Source organism: Excalfactoria chinensis, chromosome 23 (assembly GCF_039878825.1).
Source record: "Excalfactoria chinensis isolate bCotChi1 chromosome 23, bCotChi1.hap2, whole genome shotgun sequence".
NCBI classification, from domain to species: domain Eukaryota; kingdom Metazoa; phylum Chordata; class Aves; order Galliformes; family Phasianidae; genus Excalfactoria; species Excalfactoria chinensis.
In genome coordinates this window covers 3,693,406-3,708,069 of record NC_092847.1, presented here as the reverse complement: position 1 = coordinate 3,708,069, position 14,664 = coordinate 3,693,406, and the positions used below count along the sequence as shown (strand labels likewise).

The following is a 14,664-nucleotide window of genomic DNA, read 5'->3' as shown; positions in this document are numbered from 1 at the left end:
ATTTCTCTGTTCCAAGTTTTCCAGCTTGGTGACTGGCTAAAGCTTTGGGCTGGAGACTGAGAGGGGCAGGTTGTTGCTGTTTCTGGAGTAATGCTGATGCCCTCTGCTGGGTATCACAAAAATGACTCAGAGTTGCAGCTCTCCGTTGATAACTTGTAGGTTATCTGGAACACTTTATCGCAGGGAAGCCAACAAATGGCATGTGCAAAAATCTGTGGGGTTCCAAGATTGCAGCTGCTGTAACTGCTGCTCGCTCTGTTCCTAGCCCTGCTGTGGGTAAAGGAGAACAGGCACAGGGCATGCTGCACCCCTGTCAATCCCAGAGACTGCAATGTCAGGGGCATGAAAAGTAAAGGATTTAGGGAGAAGAAGAGACGAGGCTGAAAACAAACCTGCCTGCTAGGCTATCTCAAGGTTAGGAGTGCCTCAGGATACCAAACTATAGGGGCGGGCTGGGGTGGAGACTCCAACTGCTCTGTGCTTCCTCCTCCCAGAAATCCTTTTACAACCTGATGACGAGTGACAAGAAGTCTGAGAAGTTCTTCAAAGTTTTACATGACCGGATGAAGAAGGCGCAGCAAGAGACCAAGTCGACGGTGTCTGTGAACATGAGCGACATCGGGAACAAACCTCGCGAGGACAAAGACGAGCCTGACCCTGGCACCAAAGGTATGGGGCTGTGTCCTCCCAGCAAGGCCAGTGCCTGCCTCATTGGACAGCCTGATGCTAATGGGGTTGGGTTGCCCATAGGACGAGGAGAGACCTTCATGATGCCTGGCACCCCCACCCGATACCCGCTGGCCTTAGGGTTTCGGAAGGGCCACGACACTGGGGAGCAGGGGCAGAACAATGAGATGGGGGTGACAGTCCTGATTATGGAGCCTATCCTGCGATTCCTCCAACTGCTGTGTGAGAACCACAACCGAGACCTTCAGGTTGGTGCTGGGGGCTGCTGGAGGCTGGGATGTGGGATGGATGGGTTCTGCCTCCATTGGGTCCAAACAGGCATTGCTCTGCCCACTCTGTGCCTCAGCTTCCTATGGATATAACCACCACTCCCTTTGCTTGGTATCCTGGAAGGAGCTGATCAGGGCACTCCTGTGTCCATGGGAGCAGGTGCTGCTCTTGAGGGGTCTGCACACACTGTAGGGAATGGGTGCTGGGAGGGGGGTCAGGACCTGCTTCAGGCTCATAACTGCGGGCTTTGCACAACAGAACTTCCTGCGGTGCCAAAACAACAAGACCAACTACAACCTGGTGTGTGAGACGCTGCAGTTCCTTGACATCATGTGTGGCAGCACCACGGGAGGGCTGGGGCTGCTGGGCCTCTACATCAATGAGTACAACGTGGCCCTCATCACCCAGACCCTGGAGACCTTGACTGAGTACTGCCAAGGGCCCTGCCATGAGAACCAGGTCTGTGGTGTTGCTGTGGGTCTGCATTGTGAAGCTGGGAAGGATGGCAGCAACCATAGGATGAAACATTGCGTTTCTCCCCTAGAGCTGCATCGTGACCCACGAGTCCAATGGAATTGACATCATCACAGCCCTCATTCTCAATGACATCAGCCCCCTCTGCAAGTACCGGATGGACCTGGTCCTGCAGCTGAAGGTGGGCAGAGCCTGGGCCTGGGGTGGGTGGCACATGTGTGAGCTCCCTACTTGCTGGGCTGAGCTGTGGGGTGAGGCGGGCACTGGGCATGCATCAGGTCTTACATACATGAGTTGGGACAGGGCTGGTGCATCCCCACCACGGAAGGTTTGGATGCCTTTAGCACAGGGGCATTTACAACTGACTGCGATGCGGGGGATTTGGGGTCCCGGGCAGAGCAATGCACAGCTCCTCTCATCAAGGACTTCTCCCCACCAGGACAATGCCTCCAAGCTCCTCTTGGCCCTCATGGAGAGCAGACACGACAGTGAGAACGCCGAGCGGATCCTCATCAGCCTCCGCCCGCAGGAACTGGTAAGGGCTGAGCAGGGTGGGAGGGTGAAGGACCCCCGTGAACTTGCTGCTGGACCCCTACACTTCCAGGTCCTGGTGGAGTTTCAACCCAAACCCACATTGGCTGCTGCCCTACCAGCAGCTGCACGCCGCTCTGCACCAGCATCCCTCCTGAGGAAGAAAACAGGGTGAGGAGACCAGGACAAGCTCACTCACCTTCTGCTGCCTTTCAGGTTGACGTGATTAAGAAGGCCTATCTGCAGGAGGAGGAGTGTGAAAACGCTGAGGTTTCCCCTCGGGAAGTTGGCCACAACATTTATATACTGGCACTGCAGGTATTGATGCTGCAATCTGCTGTGACCCACCAGGCTGGGCTCCCACTCACCCATCTGCACATCTTATTTATCTACATTTCCTCCAGCCAGGCTGGGAGATGTGCTTTTTGCCTTCCATGAAAACCCAGCATCGTGGCTTATTGGCCATCCCACTCCAGTGCTGCAGAGGCTGATCCATCCAATGCTAACGGCAGCTCTTGTTGTTCCCTTCCAGCTGTCCCGACACAACAAGTCTCTGCAGCAGCTCCTGAAGCCAGTGAAGCGAATCCAGGAGGAAGAGGAGGAGGGCATCTCATCCATGGTATGGAAAGTGTTCCCAGGGTGAACTGGAGAAATAGAGGTTTATAAATGCCCATGTAGCTAAATCACCAAACCCAATGGCACGTGCATCTGTTGCTCCCTGGGGAAGACTCAGCCCTAGGTGACATTCTGTGTGCTGCAGGGACGGGCTGTGCCTTGCCAGGTTCCCCTCTGCTCCCCTCCTCCTGCCCTTCCCTTCAGGAGAGGAAGGGCTGAGTCCTCTGCTGCCATTTCTTCCTGCTGTACCTCAGCTCCCGAATGAGACTCAGCAGTAATATGATTTCCCCGGGGTTTAGGGGCATTGATTTGTAATTTGTGGATTAGCAGCTTTTGGATGTAATTATTGCAGGGAATCGAATGTCTGTCACCTTAGGGAGCACTCAGACCCCTTTGGGAAGCTTTAATTCATTTGCTTTCCCCTGAAACCTCATCAGGTTCGGTACAATTTGAGGAACAATGTTGTCAGTGCAGTTAGACTTGAACCCCCCCGGCTGTCCCCGCTCTCACCCTCTCTCCTCTCCCAGCTCAGCCTCAATAACAAGCAGCTGACGCAGATGCTGAAGTCGACGGCCCCCGTCCAGGAGGAGGAGGAGGACCCGCTGGCGTACTATGAGAAGCACACGTCCCAGATTGAGGCAAGACCTGTTTGGGCTGCTAGTCCAGACAGCTGATGGATCCCACGTGTGCTCTGCCTGCCTCGTGCCCCGTTATTCTGCACCAGGAGCCTTCCCAGCCTGGTGCCCATAGGAAGCAGCTGCAAAGAGCTGGAGACAGTAGCAGAGCCCATAGGGAGCTGGGGGTGTGTGGACCCCCTGGGCCCTCCCTCCCTCTCCCCAGAGCAGGCAGTGGAACAGCCCCATCTTTGCTTGTTCCTCCCAGCATAGCCATGCAAGGATGTGTTTGCTGGGTCGAGTTGTAGCGTTAGATGAGTGGTGGTGCTATTTGGATTTGGGGAGGTACGGCTGGCTGTAGAAAAGCAGGAAGCCCAACATGCTATGGGAGGGATCTAAGGGCATTTTATTCCTGCAGATCGTGCGCCTGGACCGCAGCATGGAGCAGATCATCTTCCCAGTGCCCGGCATCTGCGAGTTCCTCACCAAGGAGACCAAGTACCGACTCTTCACCACGACGGAGCAGGACGAGCAGGGCAGCAAAGTCAGTGATTTCTTCGACCAGTCGTCCTTCCTCCACAATGAGATGGAGTGGCAGAAGAAACTGCGCAGTAAGAGCGAGCCAGACCTTCCCTTTGCAGCAGAGCAGCTGTGAGCCGGGGGGCAGCCGTGCTCTGTGGGGGCTGTGACCCCCAATGGCAGCTTGGAGATCCCCTTGTGCCCCCAGGAGGTTGTATTTCCTCCACACCTGTTAGTGCAATTCCTCATAACCTGGATAAAGCTGCTTTCTCTGCACCATGCAGATCTCCTCAGGTGCTTTCAGGGCTGCACCAGGACGGACTTCCTGGCTTAAAATACCAGGAGCTCAGTCAACAGTTAGGAGGCACACTATAAATACTGTGCTGTGGCCCGGAGGTAGCACGGCAGCACTGAAAACGCTTACAGATCCAGTCAAAACTATCTTAGGAATTCAGCAGGAAACAAGTTTCCAGTACGGATGGGAAATTGCTGGCTGTGTCTCCTCTGGGACAGAGAATCAGGCTGCAAACACAAAGGCAACGTTGTTTGGAAGGGTGTGAGGATGTAAGAGGTGGGAGAACAGGGAGGAGTGAAGCCAATCTGATTTGTGAGCAGAGACATTTTGAACTTGGTTTCCCGTTACAGGAGATGAGAAGGGAGCTCTTATCAGTGGTGAGGGTCTCACTGGCTGTGCTGGGCTCAGTTTGGGTGTCCAGGAGGTCACAGCCTTCCCTGCTGGCACGAGGTTGGCTGAGGTGTGTGTCTGCCTCCTCTCCCCGCAGGCATGCCGCTGATGTACTGGTTCTCCCGCAGAATGACTCTCTGGGGAAGCATTTCCTTCAACCTGGCTGTCTTCATCAACATAATCATTGCTTTCTTCTACCCTTATGTTGAAGCCACTTCCATGGGTGAGTGTCCCAGCAGCTTCTGCTCCTCCAAGTGGAGGAAAAAGGGGATCCTGGTGCGCAGGGAGCATTGTCCCCTTGCTTGTGTTCAGCCTTTGTCTCCTCTTGACTCCTAAAGCCTTTTATGCTGGTCCTGGCAAGGGACTGAATCGAGGTTTCAGTTGCCAGCCCTCCCACGACTTCCTTCTTAGGGAACAGGCTCTTCTCCCTGGGCTGTAATTTCCCTGTTTGGAAAATAGGGGAAGTAAGGACAGAATACGTAGCAGCTGTCTGGGAGTCTTAATGACCTGCAGTGGTTCTGAGATCTCAGATAGAAGATGTTAGAGAAGCGTATCAGTAGGGACCATCTCTCTGCAGTCAAACACGATTTGCGTCTTCCTTCCCTCAGACAATCAGCATATTGGGTTTCTGGATGCTTTGGACAGTAACACAGTGTCTGATTGGCAACGTGCATTTAACCTCATGCCGTTTAATTGCTGTGGTTCATCTCTTCCCAGGAGTGCTGGATTCCCCATTGATCTCACTGCTCTTCTGGATTCTGATCTGCTTCTCCATCATGGCCCTGTTCACCAAGCGGTACGGTGTCAGACCGCTGCTGGTGGCCCTGATCCTGCGATCCATTTATTACCTGGGGATTGGACTCACACTGAACATCCTGGGAGCTCTCAATGTAAGCTCTCAGTGCGCTGCTGGAAAGAAAGCGTAGCATCCCATACCACAGGAGGCAGTTCTGCACTCACAAGGCACAGCAAACCTCATTCCCTCCCATTTCTGCTTGCTCTCCAGCTAACCAACAAGATTGTGTTCGTGGTGAGCTTTGTGGGTAACCGTGGGACCTTCATCCGAGGCTACAAGGCCATGATCATGGACGTGGAGTTTCTTTACCACGTTGGCTACATCCTGACCAGCGTCCTGGGGCTCTTTGTGCACGAACTCTTCTACAGCATCCTGGTACAGTAGATGTTTGGGGCACAGACATAGCCAGGATCGATACCAGCAGTGAGAGCAGTGCCCCGTGCTCCAGTATTTGCGTAGGCTGATCTTTCTGCCTTCTGACAGCATCTATTACCGTCTCTCTCCCAGCCTTTTGCTATCACTCTCTTTCTAATCTCTGCTGCATGCTTTATCTGGGTCAGCTGGGAGACAACGTGAGCTGGTGAGGGCAGAGGCAGGGGGCATGAGTCCTATTCTTGGCTCTCCTGCTGTGCTCGAGTTTGCTTCATTCTTCTGCAGTAAGACAAAAAAACTTGAGTGCTTTATGTGAAAGTTAGTCCGTGTCTACTGAGTGATCCCAGATAAAAGGGGCATAGGTAGGCCAGGCATTGTCACAGAGAGGCACCCTGCAGCATTTCTTTGCTCCTGGGCCCTTTCAGCTGTTCGACTTGATCTACCGTGAGGAGACCTTGTTTAATGTCATCAAGAGCGTGACGCGCAACGGGCGCTCCATCCTGCTGACTGCCCTCCTGGCTCTCATCCTTGTCTACCTCTTCTCCATCGTGGGCTTCTTGTTCCTGAAGGATGACTTCATCCTGGAGGTGGACCGGCTGCCGGACAGCAAAGCCCAAGGTGAGCCAAGCTATGGACTGCTGTGGTGCTTGGGCTGGAGGGGACCAGCAGAACGTGGGTCCTTCTCTAAGGCTGCATCATCGTGTGCAGTCATTGATGTGTGGTCCCACACTCTTTGGAAAGCTGGTTTTGGGGCTGGCAGAGAAGAATCTGCCTGCACTGATACAGAGACCTCATGCTGCAGAAAACAAGGCCTGGGGGTTGGGGGGACTGCAGAGAAGGAGGTGGGCAGATAGGAATGAATTCTGTAGCACTGCAGAAGTCTTATTGGAACTCGAGCAGAAGATGGATGACGCTGATGTTGCTCTGGCTGTTAAAAAAACAAGCATCTTGCGTGTCGATCATAACACAGGGTTTTGGGTTAGGCTTTTTCTCCTCTCCTTCGCATTTGAAGCCTTCTTGGTATGATTTTACATTCACAGAGATAAGGTAGCATGGAAGAAATCTGCTCAGATGATTTGAATAAAGCACAGGTCATAAATATACTTGGACTACAATACAGTAGGTTGGAGATTAGAGTCTAAAAATCTGGATGTTTTAAAGAGAGAATACCCTCGCAAAAGCAGCTGGTTGGTGGTTGCATCCAAAGCTCTCCTAACTTCAAAGCATGAGAATATGGTTTTTCTGCATCTCAGCCTGGAAAACTGGCAGCTATCTCTGAACAAAGCTGGGATGCCAGTGGGATGATTACCCAGCCCATGGCAGGGGAATTGGAACTAGATAATCTTTAAGGTCCCTTCCAGTCTGAGCCATTCTATGATTCAGAACCCAGAAAAGGCGAAGAGAATGTGGATCAAGGGTTTTTTTTTTCAAGTTATTTGAAAGCTGCAGTGAGATGCAGGTGAAGAACATCTGTGACAGGAGCAAAGGGCTGACGCTCTGACAAGGCTGTGGGCTCTTTTACTTGCAGATGACCCCTTGGGGATGCAAAGGAACATGGAGACCTTCATGGAGTCCTGCAGTGGTGACAAAATTAGCTGCTCCGCTGAGCCCACTGCCTTGCAAGGTAAGTGAGCTGATCAGAAAGGTCAGTGCTGTTAGCAGCAGGGTAACCTTACAGCCTTGTTTGTCAGCCAGCTCAGAAAAATCCTACAAAGGACCGAAAGATGGAAAAAATAGCCTATTTTTTTGACATTTATCGAGCAAAAGGCCTGCAAGTCCTGCACTCCCTCTCAAAAAGATGTTGAAATACTGATTTAATTTGGTCATAAAGCGGGTGCTTTGGGGGTGCTCAGACATTGCAAGGAGGAAGGTGGAGGAGATGCTGGGATGCTTGGGAACTCCCATCCGGGACACTGCATCCTGGAGCTCTGGATTCTTTGCTTCTTGTGCCCTGTCTGTGCTCTGGCTTTGTGCTTTTATTCTTCCCTCTGGTGTTGTAGAAGCAGACGCTGACCAGTGGGAACGAGCCTGTGACACGCTGCTCATGTGCATTGTCACTGTCCTGAACCACGGCCTGAGGAACGGAGGGGGTGTGGGGGACATTCTGCGCAAGCCATCGAAGGACGTGAGTGGGGTCCCTTCCTTCTGCCACCACAGAGCTGCCCTTCCTGCCTGGAAATCACTGCCAGCTCTTTCCCCCTCTGCCGTCGTTCAGTGCTTTCCCCATCACCCCCCCCTTAACTGCTCCTCACCTTGTTCCCTCAGCCTGCGGTCCTTGCAGCGAGGCAGCACGGATGGAGGGGAGGTTTGCAAGACACGTATTTTCCCTTTTGTCCATCACAGGAGTCCTTGTTTCCTGCTCGGGTTGTCTACGACCTCCTCTTCTTCTTCATTGTCATTATCATCGTCCTGAACCTCATCTTTGGGGTCATTATTGACACCTTTGCTGATCTGAGGAGCGAGAAGCAAAAGAAAGAAGAAATACTGAAGACGACTTGTTTCATATGTGGTGAGTGCAGGGTCCTTGGCTCTGCGTGTACAGGAACTGCCCCCGCGCTGTTCCTCTCTTTAAGGTCAGACACAAGGGAAGGAGTGAAGCTTCAGCTGGTTGTTAGATTGCATTTGGTTCACAACTTAAATCTGTTCATCTGTGGGTCGCTGCAGTGCAAGGAGGCTTAAACAAGGACATAAAGCAGGAGGGAAAACTATCCCTGTTCCTACTGTCCTTCTGTTAATGAGGTGATAAGGGAATGCTGTTCTTGTTGCTGTGCATCACTCCTGGGACCAGCATTTATCAACTGGAAAAACAAAAGCATATTGCTAAGGAAATAAATAGAGGAAAATGTTCCAGAATGCTTTTGGTCATAGGAAGGCATCCAAAAAACCAACCCAACCATAAATATAGCTGTTGTTTTTTTTCTTTCTCGTAAGACCCAGTGGGTGCGTTTTGTACTTTTAGATTATATAGGCAGGAAGCACAGCTAGTAGGACTTTAAATAGAAGCCTCATGAATACACAACTGGGTTATTTTCCCTCTGCTTTGGATGCTTGTCGTGTGCTAAATGCCAACTAATTATTAAAAGCACTTCTTGAAAGTCACACCTGGGACAGGAGGCAATTATCCGCACTTCCTTGCACATGTGTTTGCTTGCTCGCTTCTTACCTTGGCCTCCCCTCCTTTTCTCTCCGCACTTGACTGCCTTTCCCAGGACTCGAACGGGACAAGTTTGACAACAAGACGGTGTCGTTTGAGGAGCATATTAAGTACGAGCACAACATGTGGAACTACTTGTACTTCATCGTGCTGGTGCGAGTGAAGAACAAGACGGACTACACAGGTCCTGAAAGCTACGTGGCTCAGATGATAAAGGTACGTGACCTTTCCAAGCAGCTTATTGCACCCTGCTTGCCAAAGAAACCCAACAGGTTTTGAGAAGAAACTTCTGGAAAATAGATAAGGAAGTCATTGATCCACAGTTTGTACTTAGCTGGTTAATTCTGCTTTGCCATCGGGGTGTAGCAGGTGGTGCAGGCTGTGACTGCAAGGTGAGTTCAAGGCAAAAAGGCAAGGAGAAAAACCCTTCTGAACCTGGACTGACTGGGGGGGAAAAGGTTAAATGAGTAGGTGGGGGAAAATGTGCAAGGATGCAGGCAAGCCTTTGAGAATTTCTTTAGGCCCCAAGCATAGGCTGACCTCCATGGAAATCCCACTGGATCTTCTGTTTCCTTCTCACCTTCTCCCATTCTCCACCTTCCCAGAACAAGAACCTAGACTGGTTTCCCCGGATGCGAGCCATGTCACTGGTCAGCAATGAAGGGGAAGGGGAACAGAACGAGATCCGAAATCTTCAAGACAAACTCAACTCAACGATGAAGCTCGTGTCCCATCTCACCTCCCAGCTGAACGAGCTGAAGGAACAGGTACTAAACATTATAAGGAACAGGAAAGCTTGTATTAAAAAACCCTCCGTCCTTACCAAAATAGACACCCATTCCAAGAGCAGGAGGCAGAACCAGCCCATCCCTATTTAACTATGGATACGAATCAAAGGGCTCCTTTAGCATTAAGAACACTCAGGTCATGTGCTTTTTGATACCTCCTCATCAGCTAGAGTCTGACTCATGGGGTGTTCTGGCAGATGCTTAGAGCAGCCCAGTCAGTCACACACCTGAGAAGCACACTAATGAACAGAATAACAGCCTGCTTTCCTACCTCACTTGTGTCCTTGTTTGAACTCCAGATGACAGAGCAAAGGAAGCGCAGACAAAGGATGGGGTTTGTGGATGTCCAGAATACCATGAACCACTAAGGCACAGAAAAAGGATCAGCTTCACCCACTGAAGGACTAAACACACCTATCAGATGATGAGGCTGCTGATCGCTGGGTCCTATGCATGGACATCACTGTCAGAAAGCAGGACCACATGGAGGGGCTTCCAAGTCAATATTTTCCTTAGATTGCTTGTAAGCAATTCAGGAAACCAACGGCTGGCGAGGATTCCTCACAGTTCCTGGACCCACATGTTACTCCAATGCCCTTAGAGGAAGATAAATTATACAAGACTTTCATTCCTCATTGCAATAACTCTTTTATTTTGCAAATGTGGGGGGTTGTATCTTTATCTCCATGCGCTGCATCTGGGTGGCCTCCACCTCAGGTGTAGTGTAAGTAGCTGTAGGGCTGCAGTATTTAACTTATTCCAGGAGCATCACTAGTAAAGGTGGAACTTTGCAAGCCAGCCATCGTATTTGCTGTACCTGCTCCGTGCTGCTTCCTGTCCATTTAAAGAGCTCTGTTCATCACTTTGGTGCAGTTAAAGAGGAGCTAACCTCGAGGAGATGGGTTTGATCATTTAGCTCTCCAAGTGAGGATGAGTATCGAAGCTAGGACTGTGTGAACTGGTCTTTTGCCTTCTGTGGACAAAGAATATCTGGGCAGTAGTAGTAGGAAACTGCAGGTTTACAGGAGTTCACTGTGAAGGGGTGTCCTGTGGTTTAGTTTCATCTCTGGTGTAATGTTTTACTTTGTTGTTGTTGTTACTTAAGAACTAAAGTGTAAATTGCCTTAACTAAATTAAAGACAAAACGAAGTTATAATAAAACTTAAATATGGTAAAGAAACCTCCCTTCCTCTACGCTCTGGGATGCAGGGGGGGGCTGCCATAACTAGACATGCAGAGCAATTCAAATACATGAGCCAATCCAGGGCTATATTACCAAAGGCACTCTGCAACCCACTGCCAATAACGTTACCATGAAGATCTACCTGCAACACCAGCCTTGCATTCTGAAGTGTTGGATCGGAGCATCCTGCAAACTTCCAAATTCTTTCACCACTTGCCAGGAAAACAGAGTCCAACACACAGAAAGGAGCAGCTGTTGGTGCTGTATGGAGCCAAGCAGAGTCCTGGCAATGCTGTGTTCTAGACACTCATCGTTCTCCAGCCAAGCAGTGCTGTAGTCATCCCAGCTACAATCCTGTGTCTGCCTCCTAAGAATATGGGCTGAGGCAAGCGCTGAAGATTTAAAGAGCAATAAAATGTGCCACAGTGATGGACTAATCGCGCTTGAAATTAGTTGCTGGCCCGATATAGCAACACATCATGATAACCTATCTTCATCCCTCAGATATGCAGTAACCGACACAGAACCTTCTCTTCCCGCTGGGGGCAATCTGCATAGTTAGCTGAGCCAGCATCACAACAGTGCAGCATTGCAGACAAGGTTTGCAGCTGAGATCTCATCTGTACTCTTCTTACACTGCTCTGCTGTCACCACGGCAAACAGCACCTCAGTCCTTTCTTGCATCTTCCCAGGCTACTTCGCAAAAGAAAAACAAACACGATCATTAAAAGTTCTTTCTCCCTCAGTTTCCCTGTTAACAGTGCAAACACAGATAAGCACAGCTATGTTTCCCTGCTGTCTTCACAAGCAAATTTAAAGCTTGCTGTTGCAGGCTGTGCCTGCTTGCCGTGCACTGCCTGATGTTTCTTACAATACTAATGATCTGGTCTAACACCACAAAGCTCTTTTCTTTTAAACGTTTACACTGATCCGACATGCCCCCATCACAGATGTGGTAAGGCAGGTCCCACATTTCCAAAGAGAAAAGAGCAGACGTTACAAACGAAGGGTATAAAGTCTGAACAAAAATAAACCCGCTGTTGCTAAGAGGAATGAATGGTTTTATTCATCATGGCAGCACGGAGCGTTAGGGATATGTACAGGGGAAGCTGGGGGTCAGCCGGTCACTTCGAGTCCTCTTCAGATTTCTTGGAGTAAAACCTTTCTCGCCATTTTCTCCATGTCCCTTTTTTCATGTCTTCCATCTGTTTCAGCATGTCTGCAAAAGGAGAAGGGAGAGAGATGGGGAAAGAGGAGGGAAAAAAAATGCAGGAAAGCAAAGGGCTGAAAGCCCTCTTAGAAGAGCTTTGCCTTACAAATGTTTCCTCTTTTTGACTTTTTGCCTTAATGAATTTCTATTTCAGGGCCTGAGGCAAGTTTGTTCTCCCTTCCAATCAATTGTGCAGGGAGTCCCTTATCTCTAACAACTAATATGCAGTTGCCATGCACTACAGTCAAAGTTAGGAACTGGAGCAGAACAAAACGGCATTGGCCTCCTGCACCATGCTTAATAAATGATTTGGCTGAGAGTCTTTCTGCATTGTGATACCCTGTTTTCTCTCAAGGTCTAATACGAGATAAGAAGTACCGAAGGGAATTTGAACATGATGAAATGGAAGTCAAGAATTTTTTGAGCCACGTAGCAAACGTGGATTGCTTTCATACAGCTCCTGCCATTCTATCTGAAGAAGCCTTTACAAACCCTCTGCCGTTCCTGCCCACTGCAAAAACCACAATTGACTTTTTGTCCCGATAGATTACTGAGACTCTCCTCAATTTGATACCTTTTGAGCCCTCCTAATACACCTGCAGGCAGTCCCAATCAGTCCTTTAGTCACAAGCGTTTAGTAGAGGAGATGAAGTGAACAGCACAAAGAACAGAATGTAATTTATCTCCTGCATTGATTTACTCCCAAATCACAGTATTAGTACCTGTTGCTAGGATCATCTTGCAATCTTGCACTGTCACTCCAGTGAAGCTCGTGTCTTTCAGGCGTGGATACTTCACAAACAAGTAGGTGAGAGAAGGAGAGACAGAACAAGGCGTTACTTGCAGTGCACTAGAAGATGTAATATACCACCAAATCAATAATAGAGCCCTACTCATTTTCAGTCCAGAAATAAGAACTGTGCTCATCCATAGCAAAAACAACCACTGGCATTGTTCAGACACGCCATCAAGGCCAGCAGCAGCACCGGGGAGCCCAAAAGGCAGCAGGCAGTGCAGCATCCACCTGACTTCTCATCTGCCTACTGTATGCCCAGAACCCCTGCTGGGAAGAGGCAGTGTAGTGACTGTCCCACTAAAGGGCTGGCAATGGCTAACAGCAAACCTTACCTTGTTTTTGTAGTAGTTGTTGTGGATTCTGACTAAGCTCTCATACATTTGGTCACAGGTCTCAGGATCAGCAATCTGGAAAGAGACAGAAATATCACACAAGCTTTATTTTCAAGCCTGCATAGCAACAGATTTCATTTGAGCTGAGAAGGACAGCAGAAGAGAAGCTGAGCGAGTTCTCAGTGCAACGCAGGATGCTGGTGACCCCTATTGTGCTGCTCCTGAATGCAGAGCAGTTTCTTTGCGGGTTGGCCTACAAGAATAACGAGGCACGTAAGTTCTAGAAGGGACCTTGAGTTCTGCTCACAAAGATATGACAGCTCAACAGTGAGTGCGCTGCGAGGGAACGTGAATGCAGCTGGATGGTTCTATCCTCGTGCTTATTGTCCAGCACTGTGAAAGCTGAACCTTCTCTGCTCAAAGGCGGGTTTTGCCGCCTGTTCATTCTAAAGGATCAAACAGGATCAGGTGCCGGGATGGAAGGGAGAGAAAATCCCGGTGCGAGCTAAAAATAGTTTATAATTGATTAGGGAAAAGCGGCACGAAAAGCCCCGAGCAGCTTGTGTGGGGTAAATGGGGTGCTATTTCGGTCCGGTACGTTGGAAAGATTTTGCTAATACCTAAAACAGGCGCCTCTGCCTTGCGGGCTCTGCTCAGCGCCGGGAATGGCACGTCGTCCTGCTTCCTAATTTATAGCAGGGCCTAACCTGACCAGAACTCTGCGCTGCTGCCCAACGACATCAAAGTCAGCGATTGAAATGGACACATGAATAAGAATAGCATCAGTAACAAGGCGGGATAAAGTGACACCGCTCGTGTGTCCGTGGGGCGCCGGCAGGGGCTGGAAAGCAGGGAAAGGAGAATGAGGAGCGTGGAATGGCACGATGCGGTGGAAGGAGAACATCTAGAACTATGCCTTTATGCTAAGAAAGGGCACAACGCAGAGACGAGGGGAAGGTGACGTTGAACTGGCTTCATTGCCTTTAATGACCAGGTCACCCATGGGGCTGAGGAAGGAAAGGCAGCTCAATTCACTCCCATTCATTGCGGTCCATCTCGGTCCATCTCGCACCGAACCCCCCGACCCCCATCCCGCTGACAGGACCCGCATCGCGCATGCGCAGCCCCTCCCTTCAGCTACCCCAGTCTCCCGTCCCCGCTTAGGCCTCAGCCCCCGGCCCGGCCGTGTCCCCGCTCCCACCTGCGTGTTCTCCCCCTCTCGGAAGGCCTGAGCCACGCGCTGCCGAATGAAGGCGCCCAGATCGCGCTGCCGCTTCGTCTCCTCCACCGGCCACTCCTCGCACAGCCTCAGGAAGCGCCGGTACCTGGTGGCCGCCATAAGAATCACGTGGATAGGGGGGAGGGGCGGAGCCGCGCGTGCGCAGTTCGGCCCGAGGATGGAGCGCACGAGGTCGTGCCAGCAGGGCTCCCAGTGCTCCAATAGCAGAGCCTTGCTCCAGTATCAGAGCCTTGCTCCAATAGCAGAGCCTTGCTCCAGTATCAGAGCCTTGCTCCAGTATCAGAGCCTTGCTTCAATAGCAGAGCTTTGCTCCAATAGCAGAGCCTTGCTCCAATATCAGAGCCTTGCTCCAGTATCAGAGCCTTGCTCCAATAGCAGAGCCTTGCTCCAGTATCAGA

The 14,664-nt window shown here is 50.5% G+C and overlaps 2 protein-coding genes across 5 annotated transcripts in view; one reads left to right on the top strand and one right to left on the bottom strand.

Moving 5' to 3' along the window:
- The window catches only part of ITPR3 (inositol 1,4,5-trisphosphate receptor type 3), a 35,687-nt gene extending 24,087 nt beyond the window's left edge, over positions 1–11,600 (top strand). For 2 of the 4 annotated variants that reach the window (XM_072355868.1, XM_072355867.1), the window contains exons 41-59: positions 495–669; positions 751–935; positions 1,216–1,416; positions 1,502–1,612; positions 1,871–1,966; positions 2,179–2,280; positions 2,495–2,581; positions 3,105–3,215; positions 3,610–3,802; positions 4,493–4,618; positions 5,113–5,285; positions 5,402–5,566; positions 5,989–6,181; positions 7,092–7,187; positions 7,564–7,688; positions 7,907–8,072; positions 8,773–8,933; positions 9,323–9,484; positions 9,805–11,600. In XM_072355868.1, coding sequence (XP_072211969.1) covers positions 495–669; positions 751–935; positions 1,216–1,416; positions 1,502–1,612; positions 1,871–1,966; positions 2,179–2,280; positions 2,495–2,581; positions 3,105–3,215; positions 3,610–3,802; positions 4,493–4,618; positions 5,113–5,285; positions 5,402–5,566; positions 5,989–6,181; positions 7,092–7,187; positions 7,564–7,688; positions 7,907–8,072; positions 8,773–8,933; positions 9,323–9,484; positions 9,805–9,873 — 2,697 coding nt within the window. In that variant the 3' untranslated portion in view covers positions 9,874–11,600. Of the gene's footprint in view, positions 1–494; positions 936–1,215; positions 1,417–1,501; positions 1,613–1,870; positions 1,967–2,178; positions 2,281–2,494; positions 2,582–3,104; positions 3,216–3,609; positions 3,803–4,492; positions 4,619–5,112; positions 5,286–5,401; positions 5,567–5,988; positions 6,182–7,091; positions 7,188–7,563; positions 7,689–7,906; positions 8,073–8,772; positions 8,934–9,322; positions 9,485–9,804 lie in introns of all 4 variants that reach the window. The other 2 variants (XM_072355866.1, XM_072355865.1) reach the window with 1 other exon arrangement.
- Positions 11,601–11,732: 132 nt separating this feature from the next.
- UQCC2 (ubiquinol-cytochrome c reductase complex assembly factor 2) lies at positions 11,733–14,396 on the bottom strand. Its single transcript, XM_072355869.1, has 4 exons — positions 14,228–14,396; positions 13,027–13,101; positions 12,621–12,690; positions 11,733–11,907 (listed from the first exon to the last, which is right to left on the bottom strand). Exons 1-4 carry the CDS (start codon positions 14,363–14,365, stop codon positions 11,813–11,815), a joined length of 378 nt encoding a protein of 125 aa, XP_072211970.1. The 5' UTR covers positions 14,366–14,396; the 3' UTR covers positions 11,733–11,812.
- Between the last annotated feature and the right edge of the window lie 268 nt (positions 14,397–14,664).